This window comes from Pyrgilauda ruficollis, unplaced genomic scaffold (genome assembly GCF_017590135.1).
Source record: "Pyrgilauda ruficollis isolate IOZ18807 unplaced genomic scaffold, ASM1759013v1 scaffold263, whole genome shotgun sequence".
Lineage (NCBI taxonomy): Eukaryota > Metazoa > Chordata > Aves > Passeriformes > Passeridae > Pyrgilauda > Pyrgilauda ruficollis.
The window spans coordinates 222,363-242,130 of NW_024523967.1; the positions used below are offsets into that span (position 1 = coordinate 222,363).

Below are 19,768 nucleotides of genomic sequence, written 5' to 3' on the forward strand. Positions count from 1 at the left end.
CTGCACAACTTTTTATGAGCACAAATGCATATATTGCGATGGCCTAAGGCCCAGTCAAAAGCTTGGAGCTTTATTTTTGTTTCAGTAAGTAGATTTTTGTCCAATCAGATAGCATCAGCAATGCAAATTTTCACAATAGCAGTTGGCCTTTATCTGACCAGTCTAAGAACAAAGGCTTCCTGTTTTGCAATATATCTTTCAAGATCTTTTTTATGATAATAAATAAATATTACAAACTCCTTGTCAGCAGGCTTTCTGTTAGATGAAAAGAAAAAGGATGGTCTTTGAAGGTCTTAGTGGGTTTTTTTCTGAGAAATTTTACCAAGCACCAAACACAAATAGTCCTTCACAGTCAGTGAATATCACCAGCCTCTGGGAAAGATAATCATAATTTTTGCCACGAGTGAGGAAAATATGAATGATGCTAGGGCATCAGACAATGCTATTTTGTTCTGTACCTTCTCCAAGAAGTAGGAATTATTCTCATTTCCCTACAGAATTGTGACCTGGGAATATAAAGAGAAGACTGCACAAGGGAGACTCCTTTAGATGGCTGGAAGGCGCTCAAGATCTGAAGGAGATTGAAACATCTTTGTCTATTCAGGTGAATTTTCATGGTGTTTAGACAGCAACTGCACAGCAACTTTTCCAGCGTGTTTTTGTTCGGGTTGTGGAAAGAGGAGCAACAAGTGCTTTCTAAATTTCCATAAGAGAGTTGCTGCTCTGCCATGAATAACAAAAAGAGACAGTTTGAGCCCTCCTTTTCAGCTTTACTCCAGGCCCTGCTTACTGACAGTCCCTCTGGGTGTCTCAGCATTGATAGACAGGCTCTGCTACAGCATCCACTCTCAGGTACAGCCAGTTCCCATCATCCTTTGCTATGGTTTGAAACCAGGTTAGCAAAATCAGGTTTTAAAACAGTGAGTACAATAGGGAAGATCAGTTCCAGATGACTCAAAGCCTTCCCACTTTTCCCCTTCCCTTTACCCTTTCCAACATCAGTGCAATAGAAGGAAACAAAATCTCACATGCTGGGCTCTGGTTCTCCGAACTTCAGTGCTTCAGTTTTCAATAATGAAAATTTTCAGTAATCGTCAGGACAAGAGGATATAGACTCAAGCTCCTCCAGGGAGGTTCAGGTTGGACATTCAGGAAGAATTTTTTTTACTGAAAGGGTGTGTCCTGGATTGTCAAGTAAATGGTATTCTATTTGCTATCTGTATGGCAGTTGTCTTCTGTTAAGTGGGCAGTTTTCCTTATCTCTTCTGCAACCACTCCTCCCTCCAGGGAGACATCTGCTGATAATAGGCTATTGAATGTCACTGCATGACTGATAAGAGCTATAGCATCCCATTGTGAGATGCTCCAGCACAGAGGGAAGAGCCAAGCATTCCTACCCAGTTATAATCTTGAGATTCTGGAACACCAGAAGGGCTTCTCCACTGGATTTCCCAGAGGAACAGCTGGCTCTTCCACTGGATCTTCAGAGGAAGAGTACACCCTTCTACAGGATCCCTGCTCCAACAGAGCCACACCTGACACTCTAGGAGGACTGCAGCCACAATTCCAAATGGACTGCTACCAACACCCTGACCAACAGGGTGTTAGGTTGTGTTCTGACTCTGTCAGGTGTTTAAACATTGGAAGAGGCAGCCCAGAAGGGTGGTGGAGTCACCATCCCTGTAAATGTTCAAGAAACAACTGGACCTGGCAATTATTACTATGGTTTAGTTGACATGGTGGTGTTTGGCCAAAGGTTGGACACAGTGACCTTGGTGGTCTTTTCCAACCTTAAAGATTCTGTGACTCTATGAGTCTGTGAATTGAGCATTTACACATCCCTTCATCTCCATGTCCCTGCACAGACAGGTAATTGAATGGGGTGATCCTCGTTTTGTGGGAAGAATATTCTTCCCAAAAGGTTTTACATGCTATTGTACAGTGGTGAAGGGTTGCATAAACTGCTACACGATGGGATTCTAATAAATTACAAATCTTTGCTGTCTTCATGAGAGCAGTAAGAGGCATTTCTTAGTGCCAGCATCCCTCTGCTCCTCATGGATTCGGGGAAAAAGTTAATAACTTAGGCAGAAGGGGAGCAAAGAGTTTACAAGTGCTTGCTTGGCACTAAACCAGAGCAAAGTTGGAGTGTAACAACTGCTAAAAGATTGTTAGATGGCTTTTTAGCTCACAAAAATGTGGAAAAGCATGTCAATGTAAAAGAAATTATCTCTAAAAATATTTCCCTGATTTCTTGTATTCTCATAATAAAAATAAAACTACATTTTAAAATTTAAAGCCAAAATTTTCTAATTCTTGCACTCTAAACATTCTTAGCTTTTTCTAGCTGTCTATTGTACATATATCCGTTAAATATTGACTTTTAAAGTATTTTCTCTTTGTCACTGCTTTTGATTATGCTGTGATTTTGCTCAAACTTTAAAAGCATCCATCTAATCTGGGATGAGAATGTAAAGGGCTGAAGATAAATGTAATTTAAAACTATTTGTGCTAAACATTCTTATATCAAGGTGTCAAGAAGCAGCAATATAATAGTTATCAAATATTGAAAGGGTAACTTGGTGTTTTGTTTTCATAGCTCAAGCAAAGAGAAAAGCAAAAAAGTAAACGAGATCTTGAATGGCCAGTTGTATGTTTAGCTGTGTCTTTTTTAATAACTTACAATATTTTATAGTCACAAAAAACATTATATAGTTTACTGCTTATGAAGTCCGCTTTAAAAGTGCACGCTAGGTCAAAAAAGAGGTTAGTAGGTACAATTATTTTTTAGCACTTGGAATTATTCCCCATAGAAGAAGTTAAAATTTCTTCATGGTTATTTTAAAGTGCAGTACACAGACAACCCCTTTAGGGCTAATAAACTGCTCTGTTCTTTACTATGCTCACTGCCTGCAATTTGATTTCCTTTGCGGCACATCCCAAATTCCTTAATGAGACAAAACATGAATGAAGTTTGAATGCCAGGACTTCAGACATCAACTCTTATTGTACATCCCTAATCTCTTTTACTTTCAAGGATCAGAGCTTGTCTCAAGAACATGAGATTGTCTTAAAAATGACAAGATCACTATTGTAAGTTGTGAGCTGTGTGGGTTTCCCACTTAGCGTTTGAGCCTCTGGGTGAACATTGACAGCCTGATTCCAGCAGTCAAAGCTGCTACAAGCGAAAGTTTTAATATAATCAGGTGACTTGGAGAACATCACCAAAAATGTTTGATACAGTAGGATCATGTCAGTTATGGGACTGGATTGTGTTGTAGTATCCTTGTACTTTCTATGGAGAAGATAGTCTAAAAATTGGCTGGATCTTTCCTTTGTTTTTTGCAGTGGGAATGTCATAGTGGCTTCTACTGAAGCTACTTCTACATACTTTCTGATTTCCCAGGAATCCCATTGTATGGCAGCAATAAGCATAATTTTAATTTAATTCAATTCAATTTAATTTAATTTAATAGTGCAGTATTCTGGATGGAGTTTTGTTCTTGTCCTTTAAAGAGGGAGGCATGCTCAAATCTGAACAATAATCGTTCAAAGCTCCACTGTTTTTCTCTCTGAAGTTGATCTACTTTGCAAACATTAGATGGGGGTTTGGTTCTACAAGAATTCACACTTACCAATCTTTAAGCAATTTGTGCTGGAGGACACAAAAAATCACCCATTGAGTCGTCATTTCATTTCAGTAAATGCTTGGCTAAAAGCAGAAAAAGATGGTTGCAATCTTAGGAGTTTTTTTTAAAACTAACTACACAAACAACCACTTTAGGGCTAATAATTTGCTCTGTTCTTTACAATGCTCAATAAAAAAGACCTTCCTTGCTCTGGAGAGGTTTTTTGTCTCAGATAAAAAGGGCGACAGGCAGACAGAGGGCATAATGCAAGAAAAATAGAGAGTGGGAATAAATGGATTCATCAGTAAGCTGCATAAATTGTGCTATGCACCTTTTTGTATAATATAGGAATTTACAGTTTGGGAAATGTAGTTTTTCATAAAACACAAGATCTTGCAGCACAGTTTCAGGCTACTGCTTTTGTTTTGTTTTGTTTTGTTCCATCACTGTTAATTGTTGCAGTTCGTTTTGGGGTGGGGGCATCCTGGGGTGCCCCCGGAGGGCCTCCTAGGCTGTGAGTTTGCTGGCAGCAGCAGGCAGGCAAGGAGACTCCACACGGCTTCTGAGGGTGCTGATTAGATGAGGGTTTATTTGGGGTCCCATCCCCGGGAACAGCACTGTTATGGAGGGAGAAGGGTGGAAGGGGGGAGGAGGGGGAGCCTAGGGGAGGGAAGGGGCAAGAGGGGAGGAAGGCTAAGAGAGGAGAAAGGCTAAGAGGGCAACTGGTCTCGCTCGCACGGTTTAAGAGGGGGATTGAAAATGGGCGCGGAATCAGACTTGGGCCAAGGGGATTACAGATACATGATGGTTCAGGGCAGGACCACAGGCTTGGGATATACCATACATTTTGGAGGGGTGAGACAGAGCATACCATTTAAATAAAATGCAGTACTACAGTTAATCTTGTTCCTGCCTATACTTTCTAAACTATTTTACAGCCATTTCCAGAACAATTTCACATTGTCAGGTTAATCTGAGGCTCCAGGAGCCCCAAAAGAGGTTCCCCTTCTTAAGAACTCATGGCTTTTAGGCACCTCTGTGTGATAACAATCTAAATTCCACACAGATGACAAGGAGAGCACTCAGGGAAAGAGCAGCATTTGCCTGCTCTGTTGAGATGACTGGGTGGCTGCACTTTACTTGGACAATCCAAACTGTTTTGGCCTTTTTGGAAAAACTAATTAAGCAGTTAAGCTAATACACCAGCATTACCAGTTCCATGGTGCAGATTAAATAGCTAGGCCAAGATTTTTACTCTTACCTGGTAGGGTTTTAAGGAACTGTCCTGGTTTAGGGCAAATTTGGGAGAAAACCTCCCAATGGGCCCGCCCAGAAAGCAAGTCCACACGGCCCCTCCCCCCAGCCAGTTCAGGAAGAATTTCCTCGGAGAGAAGTGGAAGAAAACCTGTTTATTTAACAGGCAAAGCACTCCCCAGCACAAGAAATGAACAATACTGGATGACAAAACTCATTCACTGCTCTGAAGAGATGACAAATTCAGAAAGTCTCTCCTGTGGGTGGTCACTCTGTTATCGATCCCTCTGGTGCTGGGAGAGTCTGCTGCCCAGAGTAGGTCCCGGTCGGCCACAAAGTGCAAGCTCTCAGTGCTCCCCAGGTCCCAGTTTGGGGCAGGTTCGAACAGTTCCAAGAAAAGGGAAAGAAAAACAATCTAGGGAAAACTCAGTCTGCCTCAGCTAGCTAAACTAACTGAAAAGCAAAAGGAGCCTGGTGCTCTGCCCCATCCATACCCAGACAGCAACAGTGGAGTTCTCTGTTCCAGCAGACTGTAGGGGAGGGTGCAGCTGATAAAAAAATTCCATGTTCTTCTTCTTCTCCCCGCCTTCACTATCAGAGCCAGTCCTGAAGGCACAGAATACAAGATCCAGCATAAACAGAACACCCAACTGGGGATACAAGCATCATAACGTCACCCTAGGACAGCAACATAAAGGAGAGTTACTTTTTAGATTATAGGAGGTCCTCACATCTTTTTAGGATGCATGTTCTGACCAAACAGCCTATCAGGTGATGCTTGTTAGACTTCAGAGAAAGGATAAATCCCAAATCTCAAGTCATCTTTAGGGTGACAATAGTCCTCTATTCTACAGCTGTTAAAAATGTGCTCTGAAACTCACTGCAAAAAGTTTCAGAGCCAACTGCAGACCTAATTCTTACTGTTGTCGCTTTTTTTCACATAGGTTCATGATGTTGTGCCATCAGCTCCTCCTTGTCTTTGGGCTGTCACTAGCTAGTGGTGTGTGTGCATCTAGAAGGTGCTACTCAGAAGCCCAAGTTTCCATGTATTTTTTCTGCGGCCTCATGGATGTTCCACTTGTGCCAAAAGATAGAGTGAAGCTTTTCCTGACTTACAACTATATCGGGAAAGTGACTTTGTTTCCACTGCTAGAGCACTTGTGGCTGTTGGAAATCGGAACCCAGTTAGTCCATCTTGTTACCATAGGTAAAGGAGCATTCAGGAACCTGCCAAACCTTCATATCTTAGACTTGGGAGACAATAAGATTCTTTAACTGCATCTTGATGCTTTTGGGTTCTTGCCAAGCCTGACTGTCTGTTTCACAATTCCCTTGGAGATTCCATCCTGGAAGAATGTTACTTTCAAGATTTGAGGTCATTGGAAGAATTGGATCTTTCAATGAATGAAATCGCAAAACTTCATCCCCACCCCTTATTTTATAATCTAACAGCCTTGAAAAGTGTGAACCTGAAATTCAACAAGGTATCCAACTTTTGTCAAACCAATCTTACCAGCTTCCAAAGAAAACACTTTTTAATTTTTAACCTTGGTTCTAATCATTTGTACAAGACAGAAGATGTGGCGTGGGCCAAGTGCCCCAATCATTACAAAAATATTACATTTAGCTCACTAGACCTTAGTGACAATGGCTGGAGCACAGAGAGAGTCCGGTATCTCTGTGCAGCCATTGAAGGGACTCAAATAAGTTCTTTAATATTTAGCAGTCCTATAATGGGTTCAGGATTTGGCTTTGATAACTTAAAAAATCCAGATGATTCTACATTTGCAGGACTAGGAAGAAGTAATCTAGGGTTCTTTGATATTTCACAGGGTTACATTTTCTCTCTCAATTCTTTAGTCTTTCAAAGTCTTGGCAATCTGGAATCACTGAACCTTTTCAAAAACAAGATAAATCAAATCCAAAGGTAAGCATTTTTTGGCTTGGGCAACCTAAAAATTCTCAATCTCTCAAGTAACCTTTTGGGTGAGTTGTACAATTATACTTTTGAGGGTCTATGTAGTGTAATGTATATTGATTTACAGCAAAATCATATTGGGATGATTGGTGACAAATCATTTCAGTAAATCTGAAAATAATTGATATCTGAGGCAATGCCATTAAAAGACTCCTTTCCATTCCACATCTGAGCTCTGCCTTTTTAGGTGACAATAAGCTAATGTCTGTAGGTGACAGAGCAATAACTGCAACACACCTTGAATTAGAAAGAAATTGGTTGGCAAACCTAGGTGACCTGTATGTTCTTTTCCAAATTCCAGATCTGCAGTATATCTTCTTAAAAGAGAACCAGTTCTCTTACTGTGTGCAGAGTGCTAATGTTACAGAAAACAATCAGTTAGTGTATATGGATCTAGGTGAAAATATGTTACAGCTGGTGTGGGAGAAAGATTTATGTTTGGATGTGTTTGGGGCACTGCCCAAACTTCAAGTTCTACATCTGAATAACAACTACCTCAGTGCTGTTGCACAGGACATTTTTAGAGGTCTAACATCTCTTAAAGGACTTAACCTGGTTTCCAACCTGTTGTCTCATCTTTCTCCTCGGCTTTTCCCACAAAGCCTAACAAACCTAAACTTATCTGGAAACCAGCTGCTTTCCCCTGAGCCTGAAGTCTTTATAACTTTGAGTATTCTGGATATAACACATAATAATTTTGTTTGTGATTGTGCTTTAAAGACCCTACTAGTGTGGCTGAATGACACCAATGTAATCCTGGCTGGCTCCCAGTCTGAGAGGTTCTGTGTATACCCCCCTGCCTTTGAAGGAATACCCCTGTCATATATGACATACGATGGTTGTGATGAAGATGAACTCCAGCAGACACTCAGATTCTCACTCTTCATCTTCTTCTTGGTCATTCTTCTTGTATTTCTGGTGGCAGTCATAATTTTTACTCGCTGCCGGGGGATTTGTTTCATCTGGTATAAAACCACCACAAAAAGACTGACAGACAACCAACAATGAGCAGCAGATAAAAGTGAATACAAATATGATGCATATCTGTGCTACAGCAAAAATGACTTTGAATGGGTCCAGAATTCTTTGCTAAAGCACCTGGATTCGCAGTATTTTGATAAAAACAGATTTACCTTGTGTTTTGAGGAAAGAGATTTCTTGCCTGGTGAAGAACACATCAACAATATTTGTGATGCCATTTGGAACAGCAGAAAAACAATTTGCATTGTGACCAGACAGTTTCTGAAAGATGGGTGGTGTGTGTAAGCCTTTAATTTCGCCCAGAGCAGGTACTTCTGTGATCTGAAGGATGTCCTCATTATGGTAGTGGTTGGGTCACTTTCTCAGTATCAACTGAAGAAACACAAACCGATTCGAAACTTCCTACAAAGGAGTCAGTATTTGTGGTGGCCTGAAGATTATCACGATGTAGACTGGTTTTTAGATAAACTTTCTTGCCAAATTCTGAAAGGAAAAAAAGTGCAAAGGAAAACTGGTGGTATAAAGCTGCAGCCTATAGCAACTGTCTCACATTGACTGTGTGAGTTCCTGGCAAATATCCCATTTCCAACTGTGCCATGGCAGGAATAAACAGAAGTTGGCTTCATCTTTCCTTGAAAAGACATGCAGAATGGTAACTATTTCAATAGAAATCTTTTAGAACACAGAGACAAAGCAACCGGCCGATTTATGAAAGTGCAAATGGACTACAACATGCACTTTCAGAAGAATTGAATGAATCACAGATGCTTCACATTTTGGATGCATCTTCAGGCACTTTAGCCCTGATTTTTGGAGTACTACTTAATGGTCTGTTTCAGCTAGAGAAGGATGCTCATGGTCATTTTCTCAAAGAGAGCCCATGGTACTGTCCAGGAGTGACCAAAAGTGCTCTCAGGCACTGCCAAGCTTGATCATTGTGGTTCCTGGACCACTTAATTCTGTGCTTGCTGCACTGTTAACTTTTCTTGCTTTGTTTCACATTGTTTTGCATCTTTATGCTTTATATTGGTGTAACACGGATTTAATTTGTTTATTTTCTTCTCAATTAACCTCAGCTCAGCTGGAACATACAAACTTTGGACTCCATTCATGCCCTTCACCTCCACCAACTTCTCTGCTTGGTGGTCAAACTACAGTCGTTGGCCTACAACATTTGCTACTTGCTCAGCTTTGGTGCTTTTTCACTTCACCTGCCTCCTGCCCTGCAGAGAGGAACTGGTATTCCCTTTGGATCTGAGGCAAGCCTGAGCTTGGAAAGGAAACAAGAAACTACCTCAGCAGCTCTGCAGGCTGTACCCTGGTGACAGGGCTTTTACATTCTGGGAGTGGGAAATACATCTGTGCTCTGTAACTGTCCTATGTAATTTGGGTTGTCGTCAGCACGCCCTGTGTGCTGATCAATTCTAAGGTGTTTTCTTGCTTCTATTGAAATGTTTTTCTAGAGACATTAATGCCTGGCTCTCTAATCTCTAATTATTTTACCACTGTCTGCTCAGGTATGTGTCTTCAAGAGGTGGTTTAGGGTCATTTTAATAAAAGTCTGACTCAGTGTTCACTGCTACAGAACTTGCACCTATTATTTAGATCTTGACATACTCCTTGCATGTACAGTTTGCCTCTGTTTGTGCATTTATTTAACAAAAGCTTACCAAAATAATTTCAGTGTGGTCTCAGTGAGACTTCTTGCAGTAGTGAGGAAGCAGGAATGGGAGGTTTTATAAGTTGTCTGCCTTGAACTTAGCTGCAAACAAATAACATAATCTTAACTGTTTTGATAGAGATGAAAGAGTGTGATCCACTTTCTGCGAATGCAGGCATTGGAATATAGATCTGCCTGTGGCTGATCTAATTTACTCTCAACACAGTATTGCCATGGTTAAAATTACTACAGCAAAATATCTCTTCCTTCTCAATAAATGTAGTCATTCAGGAAGGCAAAAAGGGCTAAACCTTGGGATATTTTCCAGGTGGCATGGGCACGGGGCTGCAGATGTAAGGAGGGATTGATTGTGCTGCTGAATCTCTGTGTGTCGCTACTGGCTCAGGTAACAGCCTGGCTTTCCTGAGCCTCTCCTGTGTCCTGCTCCTGCAGCTGCTGGCAGGAGGGGAAAATCCTGCTGCAAAGAGAGGGCTGGGAAAGCACCAGCAACCCTGGCTGCTGGCCTGATGGCTCATGGCGGGGGGGCTCTGGGAAGACAGAGTTGTGCCCGTGGTGGGCATTTCAGCTCTCTGCATGTCTTACATTTCTCTAAGAATGTCCAACTCTTTCTCCTTTTGTCCCAGCCAGTGCAGATATTTATAGGCATCCTTTAAATGCAGAAGCTATACGAGGGAGTATTTCACATAAAACCCACTGGCAAATAGCCAAAGCAGGAATGAATCTGTACAGTGAAGATCATCTGCAGGTCCAGGTGCTTAGTCTGTGGATCTGCGCATGGTGTAAGATTTGGGGATTTAAAAGCACCCTTAAGAAATTATATTTGAATGAGTATCACAATATATTTTTGGTCAAGTGTTAATTTAGAGCCCTCTCCACTTAGGACCTTACTGTATATTTACAAAATACTCCTGTCACTTCAGAGACTTAAAACATTCTCCTGCCAACCTGTGTATGCAGGAATGATAAGTAGATACAAGAGATGGCCTAAACCAAGGCTTTTCCATTTAATCTGAAAAGCTTCTGTCTATTTCATGCTTATGCCACTGGTGAGAAGATGGCTACATAAGGTTTGCATTTACTTCAGGCTTTGGAAAGGTCTGACTTTTTACATGGAGGTTTTAATAAAACCCTTGGATTAAATTTCATTGTCTGCCTTTGTTCTTAAAAACCAATTTCAAAACTTAAAGAGATCACACCAAGAGGCAGCTTAGAAATATAGAATTAGTCCAGCCTCCATCTAGAAAATTCTATTGCAAGGTGTCCTGGTTTAGGACAAATTAGGGGAAATCTCCAAAAGGGAGCCCCCTAAAAAATCTACAAAAAGCAGTAAAAGGATTTTTGGAGAACATGCTACTGAACCATTCCTGACTGTGGAGTGGTTTGCAGGCAAAATAATAACTGCAGTGTCAAATTTTAAAGAGATAAAAAATAACTTTATTTTTTACTCTTTGTGAAACCATTCCAAGCCTGAGACTCTCAGAACACATACAGTTGGTACAGTCTGTCCTATATGATGAAAAATTGCCTTCAAATTGATCATAGGACCCTGATAACCACCTCTGTAGAGTCAGCTATCTTAAATGACAAAGCCTGGGGAATTGTTGAGAAAGAGCTTGTGCTGACTCTGCTCAGCAGGAACCACAAAAGCATCCTGTACAAAAATGGAGAATTACTATGCTGGATGATTTCAGGCCATAAACTGAGCCTCATAACTATTGATTGATTTCCTTCAGGCTCACTGGGAACATTACTGCTCTATCAGAATTTTATGGCTCCTTAGTTAAGGATACTCTCATAATTTTTACTCACCTTCCTCAGTAAAAAACATTAACTTGTTGGAGAGGGTCCAGAATAGGATGTGACGTGTGGTACTGGCTCTAAAGCAAACTATTAAGATGGAAGCTGGTGGATTTATTTGCCATAGCAGCACAGGGGAGGACAGTGACTCAGTGCCCCATGGTATCAGCACAGATATTCAATAGCAAAGCCCAGTCCTACCATCGCAATACATATTATAAACACTAACTGGTCAAATGGGCAGTGTTGTGCAACAGTGACACCTAGCCAGCCTCTCAGAGTCCAAGGTTTGCATGGGCTACTCCTTGAAATTCAGCCACTCAGGACCAGAATGCAGATTCTTCAAACATCCCTTTGGAGACTAACAGAAGGAAACAATTGTATGGCCACATATTATTTCACATTTGACATTATTATTACTATTTCCCACACAGTGAAATCAGGCATCCCCTCCCATCTGACATGCCTAGTGTTCTCAGTGAAGTCCAATTATACTTTTTAATCCCAATCAGAGAGACTGTTCCATATGCTGGTAGAGTATCATGTCGTTAATTAACGAGGTGATAGATCTAACTACTACAGTTAGTATCCAGCTCTGCTCCCACCCCAATACTTGCATGAGCATAGACAAGACTACAGAGAGCTGAGTCTCAAGAGGGACACTCCTGTGTACATTGCCCAGAAACACTGCCTTTAATTTTCTTGTGTTACATCATTAACTCAGCTCATTTGCTGACTTCTGGGTCTTTTTTTCAGCATGACAGCTCTCCTTCTCCCTGCCAGTGACTATCTGCAGTTCAGATCATTCATGCAAGATGTTTCAGCAGTTGCTGTTAAATAGGATCAGCAAGACTACAGCCTTGCCTGCGATGAAATGACATGAAGGAGAAGTGACAATATGAATACTTCCCATGCTGACAAACTGACATCAGCAGTCCTCACAAGGCGTCTCCTGGTGGTTATTCCATTAGGCTGCCTGTCAGACTCTGGTAAGGTATGAAGCACTTTTGGAATGCCAAACAGTTTGTTCTACCTTTGGTAGGAGCACTTTTTCATAGTTAGCTTTCAGTTACCTGTTTTCTGATTTCTGCCTCCCAAAGATGAGTGGAGCATCTTGGTCTTCAGTCTCACTGTGCTGCTCCTGCCAGCCATCAGAAATTCCAGACACACCTGGAACAGAGCTGCAGGTGCTACTCCACCAGTATTTCCTTTTACTAAACAAAAGCTGCAGAAGCAGAGTTTAGGAGGTGAGATTTACCCAAAAGGCCATGTCAGCACTGAACTGAACCAGAGAACACTGTATGCCAAGCATGTTCCTCAAGTTTTAAATTCGGTCTTGCATCATATCTAGAAATTACTGTTGGGCCAGGCCAACTGCCTACATGATTCCTCCTCTCTGTACAGATTGACAGGAGGCTTCTCTTCCCTCTCTAACCTTAACTTTGCTTTCAGTATTGTGTATATACAGTGGAGTGAGTGCCAAAAGTAAGTCTAGATTTCCTTTCCCAACATGCAAAAGTCAAAATGTAGGTATGACATGAGTTATTTCATAGTGCAAAGATTATCTATTCATAGCAGACTCTGTTTGTTTCAGACATGTGGTTTTCCTTTCTTTTAGATAATCTATTGTTTGTCTTTTTCATTTATATTAAAAATAAAATCTTTAAGAACTGCAAGAAAGAGAGAAAAAAATATATATTTCTTCTGAAACTAACAATTCTCCAAACAGGAAGGTTAGCTTTTTCCTGTTTAGACATTATGTTCAAAGAGAGGAAGTTGGGGTTTTCAATGATAATAATAATTACATGGTATGTAAACATCAGTAAGTATCAAAGAAGGCTTCACTGTTTATTTACTGTGTCCCAAATGCTGTTTAGAGTATTTTTACCCATTCGCCAGTCTCTTGCAAAACTGGATTTATAAACAGTCATTGCACTGGCTTGATCACCATATAAAAGATTCCATAGTGTAAGAAATCAGGCTGCCTCAAGCCTGCATGGAGGGCAGTGATGGACAGGAGTGGAGCAAATGGAGAATCCTCATGCAAAACAACAGTTTAAGATATCAGAATTGCAGATTTGGGGAAGATTGTTGAATCAGGATTATACCTACCAGGCTGTTCATGCTGCTACCTAAAGCTAAGTACTTCAAGTCGTGAGGTCTGTTGACACTGTTCCTAAAAATTGCATTGGCAATGTAATTTCAGCATTGAGATCAGGTGCAATATCAAAACATGTTTGGCACATGTGGGACTTTGTAGCAGTAAACCTAGAAGTGTTTTAGAAAGATGAGTGCATGTTATCATCTCCTCTATAAAGAGGGAGGAATTGAGGCAGAGAGGATCAAGTTATGTACCTTTGGGCATGGGCAGCACTGGGAAGAGAGCTCAGCTTTGTCAAAGCTCTTAGGTCTGTTTGCTCGGTTTAGTAGGAGTTTTACAATGGGCATTTTTATTACCTTCAAACTAAAGTCTTCTATTTATCAGCAGAACTAATTAACAGTGTAATGCTTCTGCTTTTTGGCTACCAGTCTGCTCATGTGGGTCAGAACTGGTTTTACAGGAAGGAGAAGGTGGCTGAAGAGTAATCGAATGTCACCAACTTGATCTGAGCCTATTCAGGATGGGAGCCAGAATCCATTGGGCATTTCACTGGGAGGTGCTGACACTTTTCAGATGCCCACATGGTCTGGTATTTCTGATGAGGGCTTTCAAATTAAGAATGATAGGAAAAAACATAAAAAACATATGACCCCAATAAGGATATTGTCCTCATGAAGATGGACCTATGGGAAAGTGAGCAATGGAGCAGGGAGAACAGGGAGAAAGCAAGATAATTTGAAATACATGAAGTCTATTTTGAGAACTCTCAGATCCCAAAATTCATCAGTAATCTTGAAAGATCTTTGTAACAGGCCATTTGGATATGTTGCTTCAAAATAATGACGCCTAAGAATTTTATGTCAATAAGAAAAAAAATAAAGTGAAACAATAAATTGTAGAGAGCATGAGAAATGAACAGAAATGAACAAAAATATCCTAACTATAATCTCCTTTTATCCAAAGATCTGATCTTCTGGAATTTGTCCACTTTAACTCATCAGAAATGAAAACCCCAGGCCCATACACCCAGCTTTCCCTTTGGGATGGTGAGAAATGCCAGGGTGAATCACTGACTTTGTGTAAGAGCTCTAGCAACTGCAGCCCTCCTGACATAAACATTCAACACTCCCAAAAAAGCAGGCCTTGAATTTCTCACTCTTTTCCTAGGGAGAACAGCCTTCAAGCTGCATTCAAACTGCCTGTTGGAAGCCATCTTGCAATTTTTCAGTGTCAGCTTCCTAAATTTCAAGCTTTAAGTGCTTTGCAACTCCTTTTTGTAACCTACCTTGTTATGCACCATCAAACATCCCTGCATCATCTTTTATTATAAATAGATTTGCAGCCATCCAGGAAAAGCCCATCCTGTGCTGCAAGGGAGAACTCAGAGCAGCTGACAAGTACCATGAATGTCTGTGTGATTAAATTAAAGTTAGGAAAGATCTGAAAAAACATTTACCTACTTATGTCCACCATACTCTACCAGGGCTTCAGAGAAAAGCCATGGATTAATCACAGCCCTTCCTCATGTCTCTGAAGTCTGAGCTGCACTTTTCCTGCCATAGGCAGACCTTCTATGAAGATGCCAGCTCAGTCTTCAGCTGTAGCAGCCAGTGGTGCCCTTGACAAACCTCATGGCACAAGGGAAAATACAAGCTAGTGTGGAACAAAGAGAAATCCAGAACACACTTCACCTTTGCCAAATCCCTTGATATCCTTCAGGGCCACATCCAGGAAGAGGAAAAATGTAGGTTGTTGATTAGTACAAAGCCAGTGGTATTTCACTCAGTTCTGTCTTTACAATTCTTTATCAGGAGCAATTTTGGAATGTGACCTGATGGAAAACAGACATGAGCTGGGAATGACAGAGCTTGGTTAGTTTAAATAAAGGGGGAATTTCTTCTTTTTTGTTCCTAAACTTGAGACTTGCTTTTAAAAAGCCCGTGCAGTTTTCTGCCCTGTTTCCCATTTTTGTGCAATTCTTCTTGCAGAAGATGGAAACAAATCACTCAAGACAGAGGTTAGGAAAGATCTTTAGTCTGATTTGAAAGAGCTGACGAACCAGAGAAGCAGAACTACCAACAACAGCTGCAGGAAAATTATATCTGAAGCCAACAGAAGTTTCCAGTGTGAAGGAAGAGGAGCTGCACTACTACAGAGGGCACTGTCCCTGTCAGCTCACTGTCTATTCATATTGTAGATGACCAAATGGAAGACAAAGAGAGGTATGAGAGGCCAATAATCTGAAATAATTGAGACAAATTCAACTCTTAAAGAATCTTGTGCAAATCACCCTCTTCATACCTCACTTTTTCATCTTTTTTGTGAGAAGACAGCACAAGCCCTATGTCGTGAGGGTGATATAATTGTAAAGATATTAAAACTGAGACACAATTAAACAACATGCTGATGAAGCAAAGTAAACACAGAAGACAGATAAGAGCCTGGCCTGTTTTAATTTAACTCCTCTTAAGAGACAAATCCATAGGCTTATCCTATGGCCATGGAAGTACACTGGGACTTGTCTTCACACCCAGGAGAACTTACAGTAAGGAGAGACATTATTTCAGTTTTTTTGCTAAAACTGAAAAATCTTTCCTATTTAGCATGACTTCTGAAGAGAAAATAATGTAGTTCACTAAAAAGTGGGAACCCACTCCCCCTGGGTGTTCTTCCTTTCAAGTATTTGGTCATACTTCTGTGGTTGTTTTTTGCTAACAGTGTCCTTTTCATCAATGTTCTTCTCTGAAGAGACTTATTCATAATATTCTCATTTGGGTGCACACACATTCGCGCCCTTGCCACTTCAGAAATCCGCAGTTCCATTCATACCCCGGCACACTCATCAGAAGGCTGTTTAAAAAGCCCCAGGAAGTTTGCACAGACATGCTATTTTAGGAGACCTGGAATAGGTCTTGGAATTTTACAATATTTAGAGGATTTGGCTGTTTCCACACCAGGCCACGTTTGCTGTCAGAATGCAGAGCGTACGCCTCATGAGGGAGGAATAAGCTACCTGCAAGCTGAGCAATAAAGAGGAAGGCCAAAAAAATGCTTAGGAGTGGCTGTAGTAAATGATTTGGGGAAGACTGACCCAGTTAGCCAAGAGCCTGACCCCGAAGAAAGAGGCAGACCAGGCTGCAGGTGGCCAACCATAGTGCACACGTAGGGGACACATCCATGCTCTGCGAGGAGGAAAGGCACACAGGGAAGTTTGTCCTGCCCGAGGATGGGCTATAACATAGTTTGGAGTTAGCTGAAGGGACAGAATTAAACTATCTTGTTCATGTTACAGCACTGTAGTGCACACAGCTACAAAGCCCGATACCTCCTCTGCACAACTCCACTAGGCCAATATATATATTACAGTCCTAAAATCACTGGGAGATAAAAGGGCTGCCCAGTTGTATCAAGCCTGAGGAATAAAAACAATAACTGCAGTTTTCTGCAGAGCTCCAGCATACTTGGGAGCTGCCAGAGGCACCAGAGATACATCTTTTTAGTCCATCCTGCTGATACTGTGGTGAGGAGGCAGCAGTGGCACTCTACAAGCTTTATCCTTCTCATCCAACAGGCAGCCTGGGACACCTGCACAGACACCACTAATTGACCTCAGAGAGCTGCACCAGGGACACTCTTATCAGTAAACAATAATTTCTGCCATTCAAGTTACTCTCCATGGATTCCTTGCAGGGTCCAAAATTAAGGAAGGATCCATGACTCACCTCAGGTTTGCATGTACTCAGTATTTGCAAGCCCTTAGGAAAGAGGCCTGACACTATAAATTAAGGACCATCAGGAATTTCGGGAGAAAAAATATTTTACAAAGTAGGTTGCTGCAAGTAATCATTATGGCTAGGCTGTTCTGCCTTCTTAATTTTCAGAGAAATGTATTTCTCAGATGTCTGTTCTCCCATGGGAGCAGGACACTTATCCAGAAGCTCGCTCATGCTTCACATTCATGAGACACAGCAATGGGTGATGCAATTCAATGAACAGACCTGCATCAACAGCAGCACAACAGCAGCTCTCCTCATCAAATCCTCACCTCTGCTGCTGCCATGCTGTAGACTTTCCAGATGGCCTCAAAATCCTGAGTTTTTAACTAAATAACTTACTGCTCCCTGACCTTGGTTTTATCCCTTTGAAGGAAGAGATTAGCAGGAGACACTCTGAAAGGATATACTCGTACTTCACATACAGAAGAACCAGCTTTTCTTCCAGTGACCCTTTGGTAGCCCTTACTGAGGTTGGAGATCTCCCCATATCCTGTAGACTGTGTTTCATTGGCATGACAAAGCAGCACATCCTGCCTGAAGCCAGACCTCATCTTGAGAGCTCCAGGATAAATGCATTGATAATGCCTGATGATCTACCCCAATGTGTTTGGTGCCTTAGTCACCAAATGGGGCATTGAAAAATAATGGCTCTGCTCTGGAATGTGCATCTGGAGCCGGAGTCTTCACTTGGAGCTGCTACATCCTCCACAGCAAAACCAGCACAGACTGGAGACTGGAGCTGCTGGGTTCATTCTGGCTTCCTGCAAAGACTAGAGATGTATTGAACCTCAGTTTTCAAAGTAGCATCTGGGATCAATGCAAACCTTTGTCACAAGTGGCTCAAGTTGCAAGGCTCAGACTGCCTCCCACCGAGGTCCAGCAGCTGCATATGTCTCTGACAGACTGATAGCTGTTTACACAGCAGTAAATATTTTCTTACCCCATCTATTTATACTTTCATGTCACTTCAGAATTATTTCTGTTTTTATTATAAATCAAAGATACCAAGAAGGCTATATAATTCTTTGTGTTACTTCACAGTTTGACAGAGAAAACATGACCTAGAAGGGTAAGAGTCTGAGAAGTGAGATGTGATTACTTTAGCAGAAAGATCAATTAAATAAAATTCCTCAAGATCTAATGCCCTCCCCCCCACTTGGCTTTTGTGACTGCTCTGCATGTTTCAATCTACCCACTGAGAAGTCATTGAAAGGGATAAAGGTTGCAGCCCACCTGCCTGATACCCACTGACTTCAAGGAGGATGGCAAAAACATCTTTGAATGTTTTTTTCTTCCAAACTTGCGAGAAATAAACGCATTCAGTAAGTTGGTAACTGGTTACTGGATGTTTTGGCTTTCATGATTCATCTGAGATGTGGACCTAAGAAATACGTGGATGTTTGTAAGCGGGATGAAATGGGGAGGATAAGTCTTACACAATTATGGTGTGGTAAAAAGAGAACCAGAGACCATGAATCAGAAGATAACAAAAGGGCTTGAAAATTAGAGAAAACTAGAGGAAAACAAAAAGTGCAGAGAAAAACAAATAGGCCTTTTACATTTAAAGTAATCTAAGGTCCGACTCAGCTTCATCAACAGAAAGATACCCAGGGAGTTCCACAGATATTTTAGTTTTTAAAAAAATGCATTTTTACTACATCTTGAGTAGATTAATCCTGCAGTAAGAAGTACAATCTTTCTTTTCCAAAATCTTAGCCCTTCTTGAGAAATTTTTAAAAACAGTATCAGATCTTGATGGGGCAAATCAGATGATCTCAGAGCTGGACCAGCTTCTGACTTACAGCCTCCAAAATTAACATTATTCTTCTGAAGAGGTAGCCTCAAGCATTTTTAATATATACAGCTGTCTATGAATTCCACATCTAAAAAGGAAAAAATTACAGAAAGGGACCAGCATGGTGACTCACAACTCAAATCTCCCTTACAAAAGAGATGTCTCTATCCCTTCCCAAAATGTGAGCCACAATTCTCTGATATGGGCCTGAAATCTGCTCTCTAGTTTTCAGAAAACGGTGTTTTTAACACATTAGTATCTAATGATTAAGGAATTGTAAGGCCTCTTGGAGAAATAAAAAGGGCTGCTACATCCAGGTTCCAAGCAACGTGGAGAGAAGACATCCTTGTGGATGAATGAGGGATGGGAATACAAAGATACAAAGACTGGTCTTGATTAGGCACAATCTGTTTTCCCCACGACAATAATACAGTTCCACAGTCATAAGAGGAATTTATTTGGCAACAGAAGCTTATCAATATGTATTGTAAACAATTTCCAGATTTTGATGCCTCCAGGAACTTCTTCTGAAGTTATCTTGGCAATTAGGCACTTGTGTTTCTCAAATCAGAGTCTCAAGCACACAGGAAAATCAACTACCCAGAAACTGCTCTCAACAGGATCCCTAAGCAACATCTGCCCTGGTACATTACCTTCCCCATTAGGGGAAGGTAAATTAGGTTTGACTTTGTAAAAAGGAGTGTGCAGGTACCTTTGTCAGCTCCAGAGGCAGAAGACAGGAATGGCACTTAAATATTCCACTTTAAAGTAATGAA

At 41.1% G+C, this 19,768-nt stretch overlaps 1 protein-coding gene across 1 annotated transcript; it reads left to right on the top strand.

The window, feature by feature from the left end:
• Positions 1 to 5,831: 5,831 nt before the first annotated feature.
• On the top strand, positions 5,832 to 8,397 carry TLR5 (toll like receptor 5). The gene is given in 3 exon segments (XM_041471337.1): positions 5,832 to 6,195; positions 6,198 to 6,962; positions 6,965 to 8,397. Coding segments are annotated over 3 exon segments (2,562 nt in total).
• The last annotated feature ends 11,371 nt before the right edge of the window (positions 8,398 to 19,768 follow it).